Genomic DNA, 16,356 nt, shown 5'->3' on the forward strand with positions numbered 1-16,356 from the left:
ATCTTCGCCGAAATAAAGAAACCGAACATCGATCTTTTCGCCTCAGCAGAGAATGCACAACTGCAAGTGTGCAAGTGCAGCCCACCACTAGAACGACATAACAACTCCATTATGTGGTGAGTCTGCAATAAATTTCGACGGTCTGTTATTGAATACCTACCCTAAATAGTTGGCTCCCTCCCATCCTTCCCCACTTTTGGCTCGGACAGTTTTAATACCAGAAGGAAGGATGAACATGGGGACCTTTCCGCTATGCGTCATGGGACATGAGGGCGCACTACAGTGGATAAAACGATTAAGCGAATTGAATCAGACGCAAAGGAATTTGCATATTTAGCAACTGTTTGGGGTAGGTATTCAATAGCAGACCTCACCCACATTTCTCTGGCGGAGGATTTATGCCTATAATGGAAAGACCTTTAGTTCATTAAAATTGCTAAAAAATCAATCCCAACAGCTACAAGCTGAAAGTGTCCATTGAAAACTAGAGTAAATATCTGCATCCATTGTTCAAGGTGTTGGGCTTGTTATATTGTTCATACACACAGTGCGCCACTAACAAAAACAATTGTCATCCGCTGGTAATGCTGGCAACATGATACATAGAGGTAAGAGCTGCATCGGTAACTGCCATATCCTTTGTACATGTAAATTGTGTAATGGAGTTACACTGTTTTGGGCCTCTGGGAAAATGCCAACCATGTGGCAGGGAAAGTGTGTGAGCGTGTATTGTCATTTTGTGGCAGATTTGTTCCAGTGAAAGGAATCAGTGTGTAGTGTAACTACTGAAGCAAGGAGGGTAGAGGTCCGACAGACACGAATTTGATTCTGGCCCGTTGCGTGCTGGTAAAAGCACTGTGCCATCTGAAGTGTATGTTCCATTGGGCCATGCATATACTAGGTGTATGTTCAATTTTGAACTATGGACTTAATGACAGCTGTTTGATGACATATTGTTTTACACCAGATACGTGGGGCATCAAGTCATGAAAAACACAAAATATAATGTCCATGAAAATGTCCATGAAAGTAAATGTTCAAAGTATCAAATAGTGGACAGTAGGGTACTCATTGAAGCAGGGGGCAATGCTGAGGGGCTGGTGGCACGTGTCGCACTTGAAGTGTGTCTTCTTTCGCTTACCAGGGGAAGCGCAGAGGACACACCGCCGGTAGCGGATGTCGCCATAGCTGGTCCTTTCAAAGTCCATGGGTAAGTGTCGGCTGACAAAGCGGGAGTTGGTGACTGGTGGAGTATCGTGCTTAGGGCGGTACTCGGGCAAGGGCTCGTTGAACAGCAGCTCACGGACAAGACTCAAGCGGTAGTCGAGGAAGGAGAGGCGGTGACCAACGGCCAGGTACACTGCGTAGCTGTTCATCAGCGTCAAGTCGAGCAGGTAGAAGAAGAGCTTCTTGTACCACTTGAGGGACTTACGAGAAGCTCGATGATTTGCCGCTAGTTGGTCGCTCTTGTCAACGCCCCCCATCAGGGCGTTGTATTCGATGACACAGGTCGGTTTCTGCTTTTCCTGCCCCATCCTATTTTGCTTGCCGGAGCCACGGATGTCTGCCGTATGCATGTTGGAGAGCATACGGATAATGCGCTTGTCTCGCCACACCATGGCCAGGAGAGAACCGCTGATGCCCAGGTCGGCCGACCACAACGCTGTTTCGCCTCACTTCAGCTTGACAGACTGCAGGTCTTTCAGCATCCCTTTTCTGTTCGCCATGATGGTGTCGACGACGTTGAACTTCTGGTTGTGAAGTTGTCAAAATAAATCGGGACTGCTGAAGGCCTGGTCGAGGGCAAGGTTGTAGCCCTTGCCACTAAGGTCGTTCACCAGGTCTATCACCACTTGTGTAGTTGCTGGAAGGTCTCCTTTACTTTGGCCGGTGTAGATTTTGAAGTTGTAGCAGTACCCGGCGGCACCTCCAGTCCTCTGGCACAACTTGCACATCTTGATGCCGAAGCGGGCCTCTTTCTGGGGTTGTAGGTAGCGAAGCGAAGAGGCCCGTAAAACTTCAACAGAGAGTCGTCAACAGAAATGTCCCGTCGAGGAACGTGAGCAAGATAATAGAAGACTGGGCGCACTTTGAAGAGGCGGTTGGTGCAGTCCTCCGGCATGGCAGTGTTATAGTTGAAGTGCAGGTACTGCAGGATGGCAAGGAAGCGATCTAAGGGCATGACGGACGGGAATACGCTCATCTTCAATAGTGGGTCTGTGGGCCAGAAGCTATGAAGGGTGGGGTGCTTCGTAATTCCCGTCATTATGCAAAGGCCCAGAAAGGCCTTCAGTTCTCTAGTGTTCAGATCAGTCCATGATCGCATGTGCGCCGATGTCGTAGCGGGCCTCTGCACGGTATACCGGTTGGTCTCTTGCACTATCTTGTTGTAGTGAACGTCAAAAAACAGTTCAACGGCTTCACTGCAGGTTGAGCTGCGATGCAGGCCGGGATCGACGGCACCACAATTACCGGTGAAGCCGTACTTCAGGGGTGTATTGTTGGAACGGTGCGGCACTGCTGCTGGTCGACTCGGCGGTCTGTGAACGGGACTGTCTCTTGCGCTTGGCATATACCGCCAAGGGTACATCACTGTCAATTTCTGTACTTGACTGTACTTGAGCAGGTGACGGCGGTGATGAAGAAGACGAAGAACCTTCGTCTGAACTGAGATAAAACTCTTTCACTGGAAGAACTGGACTCTCCGGATATAACTTCAGCCATGTTGTCTGTGCTCTGATAACACGATACCCAATTTGAACACATGTAGCCACTGCACGGCGATTTTATTCTCAAGCAGTGAGGGCCAAGCCCTGTCAGTCAATGTGGCAAGGGCCAGCAGCACCCGGGCCGGGTCATTCATGGGGCACAGGTGCATAATGAGCCCGCGCTTTATCTTCAGTGCAGTGCAGCGATAATCCTCTACGAGCGCCCGGCAGCGTGAACAATACATGGATTACCTTCGCTAATGTCAGCGCTCTGCGCTGAAAGAATACTGGGATTGATTGGCAGAGCCCGGCAGCTCTCAGCAGGCTTTTATAAGTTCGGTCACCCCGGCTATAAAATAAAGTCCCAATTCTCCGGCCCCAGCAACCCATTATTGCCTCAGACCCATTTATTTACCTCCAGTGATGGCCTAAACTTTTTAACTGACAGCGCCAAACTTTTTAAGAAATGCCCAGCAACTTTTTTTTTTTAGTAACGTTCTGATTTCGGAGACCCCGGCCACGAATATAAGGCCTATGGCTTCGGTACAGGAGCCCCTGGCTTGAAGTGGTCAATAGCAACCAATTATGGCCCTCAAAAATGCATTTTTCCATGGCTTTGTGTAGTATTAATGGTTGGCAAATTTACCTTTAAATTTGGTGTTACCTCTTCAACAATGCAACACAGAGAATTTGTCTAATAGACAATGTTATGTTGAGCAGTAAAGTAACTACAGTCACTGAGCAACCACATACACATACATGTGCATGTGTACACGTGTATGCACAATCAACCACACAAGTCATTGTTCACTCTCCACCTGTATGTATGTGTATGTTGGTCAAAAAATAAACACATATGTTAAGTGTCCTTGCACACTTACATTTGGCAAATCATGACACTCCCTGTTGGTGGGAGAGGCATGTAACATGTGAATATCACCTTTCCATGAGTGTTGTGCCACCACAGTAATGGTTTCTAATCGTGGTTGTCGAATTACACTAAAGGTGAAAATTAAGGTGACAGCACAATTACACCATTGAAGATCACATGATGTCATCTTAAATGTACACTTTTTCTCTTAACTGGAGAACTGTAAGTGCGATTGGGTTCATTCTTAATATTTGAGAGGTTTCGTAGCGATATGGATACAGATACTATAATAGTATCCGTTTGTGCACATATCGACTTTTGTTTTGCAATTTGTAGTGATTTACTCACTTAGTGGCCTGGGAGACAACATTTGATTCTGACACTCCAAGATCTCACCTGGATAATATCTCTAATGGTCATTGCCTGAGTTACTTCAGGTAGGCCTAGCTGGGTTTGAACGTAGGTTCTAGGCCGAGGCTATGCCTGGGCCTAAGCCAAAAGAATGATACTTTTACTCGCCTCTCGCTCACGTAGGGTGTACGTCAAACATTTAGACTTGCCTGAAATAAATCTGAATGGGAGCCTTACATATTCAAACTCTTGGACACACAAGTGGATGATCCATTATTTTGATTCACAATCAGTTTTTTATTACCTCTAATGTGGCAATATCTCATTGCATCCTTAGCTCCCTTTCGCGCTTTTCTAGTCCATACCTATCACACTCCAGGTGAAACTGCTTGAGTTTTAGTTCCGCTTCTCTTGCATTTGTGTCTTTCACTAGTTTCAAATACTCAGTAAAACTAGCTTGAGCTACAGATTTCTTGGGATGTTGCTCTGTACCATCTTCGATGTTGTACCCTGAAACAAAGAATATACATGCACATGTACGTACGTAAACACACAAGCTGGACATGAAGTGAACTAATAAATTTTATACACTGCTGTGAATGTGTGCACAGATACATGCCGTAGAAGAAAGACAAGTTCAAACCAGATACATATACTTCTACAGTAAAATAGCTTAATGTTGCGTCTGGTTCCAAATTCCAAGAAACTATGATTTACATCATATGGCCCAAAAGTTATTGAACAAATAATATTGAAGGCATGTGGTGTCCATTAAGAGAATGCGAGTGTTGCAACTTTCGCAGGTACATGGGACGTTTGTGCAGTGTCTGCTTATCAACATTGCAATTTTGTTTTAAATTCTTTTCAGCTTCTACAGTGATGTATACATTTTATTTTTGATTTGGGCATGTTTACCTGGCCTTTTAAGGGTTGACATGGCTGCCTCTCTTATGTCCTTTCCCTGCTCCTCCTCCTCTACCGCCCTCATCATCTTCCTTTTCTCCTTCATCCTACTGGACTCAAGGAGCAATTCCTCTACTTCTGTCAGCAGGGTGCCCCGTTCATTGTAGTCCTCCTCTCTACCAGACCTGTTGCACGTATTACTCCGGACTGCTGTAGGTCCCATTTTCTCCAGGAGAAACTAGTTAAAGTGGATGATCATAGGAAGTGTGAACACAATAGATGGCTTGCTTGGTAAACCTGTGGGATGAGTGAGCTGCTGGTGAAGATGTGAATGCCAAGCTCCATCATAGCAACTCACCTCTTTCCAAAATTAATAAGTACATGTAATAATATTGACTGCTGCAAACTGCTCAGTGACTTAGGGAGAACTAGAATAGTTATCAGTTAAAAACAGTATTTCCTTTCTAAATTATTGATTCAAGCAGCTTATCATAAAGAGGTGTTTAAAAAGTATCACAGGATACAAACATGTATGCTTTCAAAAACTGCATTTCAGCCCTCAGATGGGCTTTTATCAGAGTTTTCATGTGATCTTTGCAGCCTCTCGGGATGACTGTTTTGCCATGTTTTAGTGCAATGACTTCCTTCAGAAGAGCAATATAAAGGGCAGGGTAGAAACGTGTTGACTTGCTTACCTTGAGTCAATTTATGTGGCAGTACCTACCAGGCTGGCCTGTTGTGTTTTGTTTCAGTTGCCTCACATTGTTTTATTGTACATATTATCCATTCAGCAATATAGGCTGAAGAAACCCTGACCACATTTGAACAGCACTACCTGCTGATCCCTTTATAAGAAAATTTCCGGAACTGAAATGCGTACATTAAATTGTTTCTTCCCACCCCATGCTTAGACTAAGCCACTACATACAATGTAGGGCATATAGAGACTAAGGTCAGATATCTAGCTGCTTACTGTTACTAGCCAAAGTAGGTGACAAGTCTTAGCATAAGTCTAAAATTAGCATAACGTGTTGCCTAAGCCCGGTATTAGTTAAAAGCGCATTAGCACGTTTCTGTGCAATATACATGCACTATTATTATTATTAAAAGTAGAATAGAGAATTTTTGAAATCATTGGTTTATGTGTCCACAGTTGTCTGATTTCTACCGCTATATGCCCATTTATGTAGGACTACCATGTTCATGGCCAGCATGTGTGCATATGTGCTTATTGCAGCTAGATCTAGGGCCTATGTGTGTGTAAATAAAAAAGCGTGCACTCGACTCTTGATGCGACCCAAGCATGCCAAGTACAATTCAGGCCTTTATTTTGAGAGTGATTCAGAGGTAAACTTCACACAGTCAATTCATACTTATGGAGAATTACACCAAGAACAATATTTTCTGATAATTAATTTAATCTTCTATTGTAACATCTGACAAAAAAAGCAAAACTGGTAACTGTTTTTCCACTTACGTGTATGGCCCGCTGTATCCATTGTTCATGTGTACGCAAAACATGCGCACTACGGATACAAGTCACAAAAGCTCAAAAAGTGATGACATATCGGTTCACGTTTCTGTATTAGGGGTGCTGTGAAACCTCTGTATTGTTATATATTGATGGTCAGACCCAAAAAAATCAGTCAAAACAAGGTTTTGAGATTCGGAAACGGTGAATTCCAATCATTTACAATCTCAATACATCAAAAAAAGGTCCAATTATTCAACTTCATGGAATGTTAATATGTCACACAAGCCAGGATTTTTTGACCGCATTTTCACACCAAAATGAAACTTATGCGATCATAAATTGACTTAAAGTCTTGCCTGACCAGCAGCATTGGTAGAGCCAGTTGACCACAATGACAGAAATAAACAAAGTTGGCCTGCCAAACGTGAAACAAAAATTCAGTTCATGATAAAAGTGAGATCAGCATCAGGCCCACTGAGAATTTGGAATGGTGATGAAACCAGTATCAGAATGCCGTATGGCAAAGTGTGTGACCTGCAGTGGCACCAATCCTGCTGATATGGAGTGCCAGCTTACTGAGAGAGGAAGCTGTCATCAGCACTGAACACCGGTCCCCTGGGTAGAAAAACATTACAGTCAACCAGAATCAGTCAGACTTCCTCTGTAGCGTCAATATACAATGCTGTTGTGTCACAATTTTCATGGTATTAGTCACAGTCAATCATTGTCTGGTGGGGCAGTGCTACAGTCAATGATAGGAAGTGTCCCAGCAAGATCATTTACACTGCAAGTAAGATCATTAGGTGTCAACTTCCAGTACTTGAAGAATTGTATCACTTTCTGGTCAAGAAGAGAGCCCAGTGTAAAGAAGAGGACAAGTTGCATCTGGCTCACGATCATTTCCAGCTCATACAGTCAAAAAACCCACTATTATTTAATAAAGTCTGGTTCTAATGGCACATTATTAGGTTTTTATCCCACAGGGGCTCACATCCTTAGCAATAGCTTTTAAGAATGTATAAAAGCTCAAATGCTGTTTTTTGGGGAGGGGTTCACAAATTATATTGCTTACCATTATGTCACACCTTGGCCCTTTTCGTCATCTGTTTTAGATTTTAATTTATGTTGTATATCTGTCTGAATTGTTGAACATTTTAACCACTACCAGCCGGGGACTCCGGGATCGGAGCCGTATGGTTTATATGTGTGGCCGGGGTCTCCTAACTCGGACAAAGGAAACAGGGCCCTGTAACAAAAGACCGTACTCCGAACAAAAGACCAGGCTGCTGGGCATGACCGGCATTTTTCACTCTCAAAAGTGGTGATAATCCAGCGTTATTTTGAAACCGTATACCACGGTTTGGGGTATTTAGAGCAAGCGGATTACCACCGGGGACAAAAGCTCTCCACCACCGCAGCGATGAGCCACACAGCACCGCTGCATGCTAATCTGGCCCCAATTGAAAAGAGGTCAGCAGTGCACTTAGCCAGGTTCGTGAACAAAAGACAGCTGTATAACACCGCACAATCTGGGCTCTGTTTACAAGGCTGCAGGCCTGGCTGAAATATTCGGGCGTCAATGAAGGTCACCTGTCAACTTAGAGTAGTGCCTGAAGATTACTCCGTGCGGCTATAAACGACTGTTAAATGGAATGATGAATTGTTGAAGGATTTTGAAAACGGAAAAAATGATAGTCATGCCGGCCCAGCATCGTCAACGTTGAATAATGCCCCGGTCCGAAGTGGTTAATGTACATTGTATGTGTTTGTGCTTTTGATTATGATATTTTTTTTGTTTTTTAACAATTTCAGGCTCACAAAAGTGAAAAACATTTGACAATAAAACAATATAATAATAATCATCATCATGTTAGCGTATAGCCCGCAGCATGTGACAGAGTATCAAAAATGGAAGCAAAGTTTGAAGAGACAATGCACTAGGCTGAACATTCTGTGCGATTCAAGGTCGTCATGTCAGTAGAACTCCGCACCCAAAACACTGCAGGGTCACAGGCATGCCGTCCCAGCACGCCACACTGCCACAGAGAGCGCACTCAGCAAGCTAGCACATGTGCAATACCAAACTCAATGACCTTTCGGGCTCGACATTTCCATCCGAAAAGGTGGATCAAGCGCTAGTGGGAACGCGACTTGCGGTTTTGTTGCGGTAAGATAACGATCACACCAAAATGCTGGATCAAGATCCACCTTTTCCCAATTCAAGTGGGAACGCGCTGTAAGGCAGTAGATGTAATTGAGCCGCAAAGTGGAATCCAGCACTTTCACTGCCTTGTTGTAAATCACGTAGAAGCTGAAAAGGAGCTAAATTGCGTGGTTAAACTTGATCTACATGTGAAAATTTCAGCTTGTGTAAATGCTCCTTTAAAACTGGAGTGCTTGTGTGGGTAAACTCAGTGAAAGTTTAATTACTATTTTGTTTGTTTGATTTACTATTTAACAGATACAGCTTGCTGCCTGAATGTGAACAACAGCTGGTATAAGTTTGATGATCATGAAGTATATGAGGCATCTCAAAATAACATCAAGGTAGGAAGCTACTCGCTCTTTGCACGCTGCCGCCATAGGCATGCAGAGCCTCAGTCTGGCAGCTTTACACAATAAATGTAGCCGGTTCAGTGATTCCAGTTATGTTCCTTATGTAATTTTGCGCATGCTGCTTCAGTTCTTATACCATGTGATGGACAAAGCAATTCTGACACAATTGTACAAACTGCCAGTTCGAGGCTCTGTATGCCAATGGTGGCAGGGTCACAGTGCAAAGAGCGAATTTCGTGTACCTGTTACAACACCCTTCCTTTCCCTGGCCAAATCATTCAAACAGGTAAAGAAAATGAATGAAAGCATTACAAACTTTTCAAAACACATTACAGGCCTCGAATTTCACAACGGCCATGGCCGTCGTTGCCTTCCCATTTGGCTGTGGTGCCTCCGAAAAGTGATCGTGTTTCACCGCCAAGATGGCAGTGCCCTTTTTTTCTATTGGCCGTAGTGCCCTACACGGGCATATCAACTGCCCCTGTTCAGCGAGGCACATGGAAAGCGGCATGGAAAGCAGCATACACATCGTCCCTTGATTGCTCTCATTCTGCCGGAACACCGTGCCATGCCACCCAAATGCATGGCATGCATGCATAAAAGCATGGCGTGCGTGCACTGTGTGTATGTGGGAATATCGCACACTCAGCCCGCCGCGCACCGGTAGCCCGGCCCGCTCCATGCACACTGCATAATTGCAAGCAAAGCACGGCACAGGCGACACCCACCAGCCTATCTAATGACTTAACATAACAGCGTATGCCCAAGCCAAGTATTTTAATGTACCATGCAATAATGTCAGTCTAGAACAAGTGCTCATCAACATGTACGCATTATCGGTATATCGAGAGCTCCACGTTTTTCGTACACATGGGACAATTGTATGGTCGGGGCAGTATTTTAACTAACACCGCAATGTAATGTTTGCAGTTTAGTGCTACACACTGCACGCGATCCAAACTATACATGCACGACATCGGTATGGTTGATCGGAACTACCCCGATTAATTCTCACGTACGTTGTTTGCAAAATCACTGGCCTGGCCAGTTTTTGTGGTACGCAAAATGCTGAGGAAAGAATGGCTGCAGTCAAAACAGGCCAAAGCCTTTCAACACTTGGCTGCTGCACTTATTATGGACATGTTCAGGTATAATGCGTATCCTACTTTTTCTTAGACCTGAATCATTTTCATGCAATGTTAAAAAAAATCGGGATTGCATTAATGTCCTCACATTTGGCACTACTGCCCTTTATTTCAGCCAGTCCACCAATGCCAAATGGCAGTGCCCTGAAAAAAATGAAATTCGAGGCCTGATATTATTGTTTCATATGCAAGGTATTGGAGCTTAGATTTCTTGTGGTCATTAGGCCACTGAATTAATTCATGTCAGGGTTGTGATCCACATAGTATCACGCTTTGACTTTGGCCCATCTTTGGCCTGTGGCAAACAAGTTAGCTCCAAATTCAGCTGGTCTGGCCGTTCCACTTAAACCACTTCAACAGTGGCACTTCTGAGCTTCTTGATTTCCACAGACCAACATTCCTTCTCGGCCTTATACAGAGCCTCCAGTTCAACTGCAGCTGTAATTTGTCTGCATTTGGATTATCCTTGTCCGTATCTCATCATCTTGGAGCTCATTCAGAAAGTGGTCTCGCTCTGGAGTTTTCCAAGCACGGCATTGACAGCACCGTCCAGTAGGTCGATGGGCTGTTTCTTTGGTTTGGACTGGTTTCATGCAACCTCGGATTTGAGGCAGTCCAATACATGTATTCTCATTTTCTCTCCTCCTGTGCCAATCGTTGAAGTTCTCAGGCAACTCAAGAGGCACAACTAATCGGGTTGTGCTCCCGCCAGACAAATTCCGCTGGAGGGGTCCTGAAAGAAACACTCCTCAACCATCCACTTTGATCGTGTTTCCCCACTTCTGTTTATGGCAAGCTCTCGGCCCAGTCAGTGCAGCCCGTGAATTTATCTTAATTCCTCAAGTAAACTGGAGGCCCATAAACCTTGGGACTCAGTTTATTTACAGCGGGCGAATTATGAATGGAATTAGTGTTAGTTCCCAGCAAATTGTCAACCAGTCCTTGTGGCCCAGGTGGGCCATCCCAAATGGCCAGTCCCTACCGCAACCCTCGGCTTGTGTTACTGGAAATTAAAGTCTCTCTGGCTCAGGAAAGATTGTCTGCAATATCCACCCCTGAGTTCGTCTAAGTATTTGATTTGGGGCATGGGACCATCAAACTCTGATTTACTCAGTGTTGCTTGGACTCTGTCTTTAATTCTGCCCAGACCATTATCTCGAAAGGGGGGTTGAGCATTCTCCAGAGGGGCAACTGGGTGTACAGCTTGTTCCCAGTTGTTGCCTGAGCGCTACCTGGTGATTTTTTTTTTATGTGCTGTTCATTTGGGGGACCTCTTAGCATACCTTTCAGGCTCTGGGAAAATACTTCGATTTCCTGAGAAACTCTCTCATATTCCCTCTCAAGGACATTGTATAGGTCTAGATCACCCAAGGTGGAATGCCTAGTAGCCAGTCCCTGCGCAAATTGCCTTTCCATTGTCAATGAATTGCGTCTTGCTTATTATATTATCTTTACGTTAGATCTTTAAACAATATTCTTTAATAGTGCAAAGTCAGTCGAGGGACCCGAACCACCCATTGGATATCGGTCTGTAGACACCAGGTGGCAGACTCTGGGCAACACTCTGGCGCGGGGTCTCTTTAGCTGCACGCACCAATTCAAGGGCTCAGAAGACACGATTGCCACACTAAACTTGTCAGTCACCCCTTGCTCCCTGCCACGGCTCGGTGTTCACCCCTGCTGTGCTACACTGATCAGTCACCTTTTGTTCCTTCCCACGGCTCAGTATACACCACTGCTATGGTCTGCTGCCAAGCTACGCATTGTTCCTTCCCATGGTTTGGTATACACCACTGCCCTTTTTTGGATTCTGTTCTCTCTTTTTCTGGAGGGTGTACCTAACTGTCAAAAATTAGAGACTTAAATGGACACGGAGGACACAATCCTGATGCTGCCACCAGTGTAACAGGACCTGTATGCGGTCTAAAGACTTTCACACCAGACAAGGCAGGTTTGGACTTTGACAGACAAGATATAAACCAAGAACGAGAAAGATAAAGCCCACCAGAGACACAGGATTACAGTTCTATGATTGTTCTCTCCTTGGTTTAATTCTCTCCTTCATCGATCATTCCTGGAGTTCCACTTACGTAAATTCGGTGTACATGTACAACTCAGAATGTCAGAACATCCTACTTCAACGGAGCCCAACCACAGAGTGTGACCACGCCATGCTTCTGCACCAAACTTGCGTGCCAGCTGCCTAGCAACCACTAGTGAACAAAAGGATGATCATGCGCTGAGCGCATGCCCTGTTCGCGCTCGCTACAGTACATTTTGTACTGGTATGATGGGCAGTAACATTTGTGACTCTTTGTGAAAACATAAAATGCACTTATCAAGCTTTGGGCCCCTAACAACATGAAAGCAATCAAAATCGGAAAAATACCACTTATGTGCCTCTTCATGAAAAAGGTGATGAAATGTTTGTTCCCTAGTGCAGACAAATAAAAGCCACACCACCAATATACAGAGTGTTAGCTTGGATTAATGTTGTGTGACTTGACAGTTTGGCTCAGACTGTGCAGTTCATACAAGTAGATAGCCATAAGCTGGTGGTAGGTCATTCACCTGTAAGCCACAGTAGAGCCAACAAGCACTGTACACCCTTAGTAGTTGACTCTTTCTTCAAGTTTCCATGTGCTACTGCAATGCTCGGTGACAGGGGTAAGTGTACTTGACATACTCTCATTATGTATTTAGTGTTCCTCTTATAAAATGTAATGTTTTTATTGAAGGTATAATGGTTTTCTTTAGGCCAACTTTATTGTCTAAAGTTTAGCTATGAATTCCCTGGTGACTTCAGATTAACTCTTCCAGTCCTTTGATAGTTGGGTCATGCTATTAAGTGTCAACGAGAGTCAACAAAACATCAACTAAATATTCAAGCATTTTTATACAAATATTCTACAATATTTGTAAGGCTCCGGCATATCATATTCAACGTATCATATTATTGAAAATGATATTTGAAGGTGGAAATTTAAGTGACAAATTCGGGCCTGCTTGTGCAGCCTGACTGGCTGCCATCTTGTTTTGGAGTAGACGGTAAAGTCTTGCCCTCCCTTCAGTGCAGCTAGGGATCAGCCAGCCAACACTTTTATTACCCAGTACTAGGAAGCCTATTGTTCAAGTTTAGTGAAGCACAGTAGGAAGACTTGGTAGTAGCTTTGATACTACACCAGCATACCAGTCACTCTGCGATTGTTCATGATGCACTACTTCATCATCACCTGAGTGTAGGTTATAGTTATTGCTATCACTCATATTGTTTTAGCGATATTTGTGACATTGCAAGTGGTATATTTAGTGTCCATTGCCGATGTAATTGACGCACTTATTTATTTTCCAACAGAGTGCTTGATGGACTCCTGGATTGTGATAATGGAAGGACTGATGTTGAGGTCATTGCTTTTGGTTAAATTATGTGCTGATGGTCTGTGCAGGTGGAAGCACACGTGTGCCCTTTAGGCCTACATACGTCTTGTTCATTTTAAGTGAATTTCAGGTTTAGTTTGAGCTTTGTGTTTAATTTGTCTGTGCATGGGTTTATTTTGCACCATTAAAGATCTGGAAAGGAGAACCAAACATGTACAGTCGAACATGCTTAATACAAGTTCAAAGGGACTCTCCAAAAAACCTTGTCGTATGGTAAACCTCGTGTTATATGTGTTGACACTTATCCCATTCATAGAGCGCAAGGCTGATGCCATACACCAGCAAACGTTGTTACACAATACGGCAATGTACTGCAGGCCAACATGTATAGTACGATACAGTATATGCAGTGGATTAGTATTCGCTGTACAGCCTTTAACTTGTTAATAAATTTGAAATCATAAATAAATATGATTTGAATGAATGGAACAATGATTTCGAATATGCCTACTTGTTTGACGCAACAGCAGAGAACAGATGTTGTAAGTGGCTGGCCGCCACGTGCATGGCGTGGCCTTGCAAAGCACTTCTTGGAAATTGGTACCCGACATTGCTCGTGAGTAAAGGTTTATTAAACTTGAGAACCCATTCATATAGGGACTGGACGTAAGAGGGTGTTAAAATTGGGGAATTTCCATTGGTTTGTAATTAGCGGGAGGGGATCTATTTTCAAGTCAGGTTCACCCGCAATTGTTTATGTTTGGCTTAAAAAAAAAACACCTCTTTCGGACCAGACCCGCTGTGATCAAACTCCTTTGATGGCGCAACATTGCAACACCCATTATCGTCTAGAGTAAAGCCCCCTCTGGCGGCACAAGGAACAGAGTCGCCAAGTCATGGTTGGCAAAACCGCAGCGCAAATTGCTGAGCGGATTATCATTTTTGGAGAACTACTGATGCACTCCATCAGGAATTACTTACTTGGGATAAAGCTTTTGAAGACGCTTTTCAATTGTACTCATATTAAAAATGCCGTGGACAATGGTTTTTGACACTGCCAGTTAGGCAAAAGTGCTCGTCTTGTCCGTGTTCTCTCTTAGCATAGCTCTTGTTTAGTAAGTTTTCTCTCATAGGAATGTGTACAGGTTGAACGGGACTAAAGAAATATGCTCGTCTGAAGCGCGATCTCGTCTCAAGCATGCTCATGTTAATGGTGTTCTACTGATCGGGTTGAGCGAGCTGTGCCACAACAAAACCCTTGATCACGGCTGGCTAGAGAATAATGGGCTGTTCCTTTCTCTATGCTGCAAGTACCGGGCGTTGCTACCTACCAAAATCCCGAACGACTATACTCACGGATGGCCCAGCGGGGCTTGGGCCCGTCACCAGCTTCTGCTCGCCGGGCGGCACCCGTTCGGAAGCCAGGCCGGTCAGATCCTTCCAAGCGGGCAACAGGTTCCACAGCTTGTCGCCACGCTCCACCGCTTCTTCCACAGGTGAGTCTGCAATTCAGCACAGCGCTCAGCCCCTCCCCCATTGCATCAGACTACATCACTCCCCTTGGACTGCTACGCCACCGGGGCTTTGTCCACCACATCCCATCTGCAGCTCTGGTCTGCTGATGGACTGCGGTCATGAAGCCTGACATGGGACGCTCCTCGCAGGATATGACCGACCATTCGGGGGACCCTTGCCCAGCCAGCCGTCCTGGCCTCTGGCTCCCCCTGCACCGTTGAAGGCTAAGGAGTGCAAGGTCAAGACATCTTTTTCGGCTTTTTCTTCCTTGCCAAGGCTAAGAAGAAATGCCGCTCCGATACGGACCTACCCCTTGGTGGCCTTCACATCTCTCGCCCGCAAGATAGACTCCAAGCCTCAGCAAGCGGCGATGGCATCCGACCCAAATCCCCTCCTGGCCGTCCTTCCTCCCTTACAAGGGACGTTCTCGGAGGCTGAAGTGGTCTCTCTTGTCCAGCCAGAACCATTCCCCCAGTGGGACCGGTGCATCATCACCATAGTTCTCGAACGTCACTCATCACTGTGGCTCCTGGTTACCGACTAGGGCTATCCGACCAGGGTATTTCCGTCTCAGCTCCCCAGCGGCTCGGCGTGCTTTTGACGTGTCACGACCTGCATTCCAGACATGCTGCTGACGTCCCAGGTTTTTAAGTTCTTCCTTCGGGTTCTACGGCTGGACCACTGCCAATTAGAAGCGTAAATGCAAGAAATCTCGCTCTACACCCAGGCAAGATATTTCTTCATTGGTTTGATGATGGCGGTCCACTCTATTGGAGACGCTGCCCACTTTAGCCAGGCGCCCTGAGTCAATCTCCACTTCCCTGGCGACTGCCCCGGCTCCGGATGCCCTGTGCAAGGATCTCCTTCCAAATCCTCACCCAGATTTGTAGCCGTCTCAAGTGGCTTCAAGTCCAGTTTCATCTCCGGCTTCACATCTGACTCTGTCGGTCTGTCTAATGTGTGACGGTGCCCATTTACACATGTATTTTTTAACTGAATTTTAATTACTAAATTCATTCAATAATAATAATAATAATAATTCTTCAACTTACCTTTGTTCTACTTATGACTTACATTTAACTCCACCCATCTGCCTTGATCTGTCCAGTGTTTGGGGCATCCAGGCATACAGGAACTACATGTACACTCTACTGGGCCGCCTTACATCATTGCGCATGCGGCCCCTGGTGATTGTGAGTCTGGGTCTTGCATACTAGACTCTGACCGCGGCTTGAACAATTGCTCATAGGCCTATGGCTACACTATGCATCAAACTGCCAGCTAGCACCCAAGACTCCATTGCTGGGGGCCAGCTAGGTGGGAAACAGAGAAATCTGCTCTCTGGGCGTCGCATCACCTTTTTATGGAGCTGTCCCAGTGAATAAAACGGGATACGCTCAGCCTACTGTGTGTTTTTTATTCTGACCATAGGCCTTCTGTTCATTAATGCCTGCT

The 16,356-nt window shown here is 45.0% G+C and overlaps 1 protein-coding gene and 1 long non-coding RNA gene across 5 annotated transcripts in view; one reads left to right on the forward strand and one right to left on the reverse strand.

The window, feature by feature from the left end:
* The window catches only part of LOC110979996 (ubiquitin carboxyl-terminal hydrolase 8-like), a 148,445-nt gene that overhangs the window by 120,952 nt on the left and 11,137 nt on the right, over positions 1-16,356 (forward strand). For 3 of the 4 annotated variants that reach the window (XM_087140217.1, XM_087140216.1, XM_087140215.1), the window contains exons 18-19: positions 8,769-8,854; positions 11,494-12,474. In XM_087140217.1, coding sequence (XP_086996343.1) covers positions 8,769-8,854; positions 11,494-11,592 — 185 coding nt within the window. In that variant the 3' untranslated portion in view covers positions 11,593-12,474. Of the gene's footprint in view, positions 1-8,768; positions 8,855-11,493; positions 12,475-16,356 lie in introns of those variants that run through there. The other variant, XM_087140218.1, reaches the window with a different exon arrangement.
* LOC147798427 (uncharacterized) lies at positions 3,891-4,977 on the reverse strand. The gene is made up of 2 exons (XR_015426190.1): positions 4,846-4,977; positions 3,891-4,440 (listed from the first exon to the last, which is right to left on the reverse strand). It is a non-coding gene; the product is annotated as an uncharacterized LOC147798427 (long non-coding RNA).

Source organism: Acanthaster planci, linkage group LG08 (assembly GCF_054643075.1).
Source record: "Acanthaster planci isolate LZ-2023a linkage group LG08, COTS_SCS, whole genome shotgun sequence".
In the NCBI taxonomy this organism is placed as follows: Eukaryota; Metazoa; Echinodermata; class Asteroidea; order Valvatida; family Acanthasteridae; genus Acanthaster; species Acanthaster planci.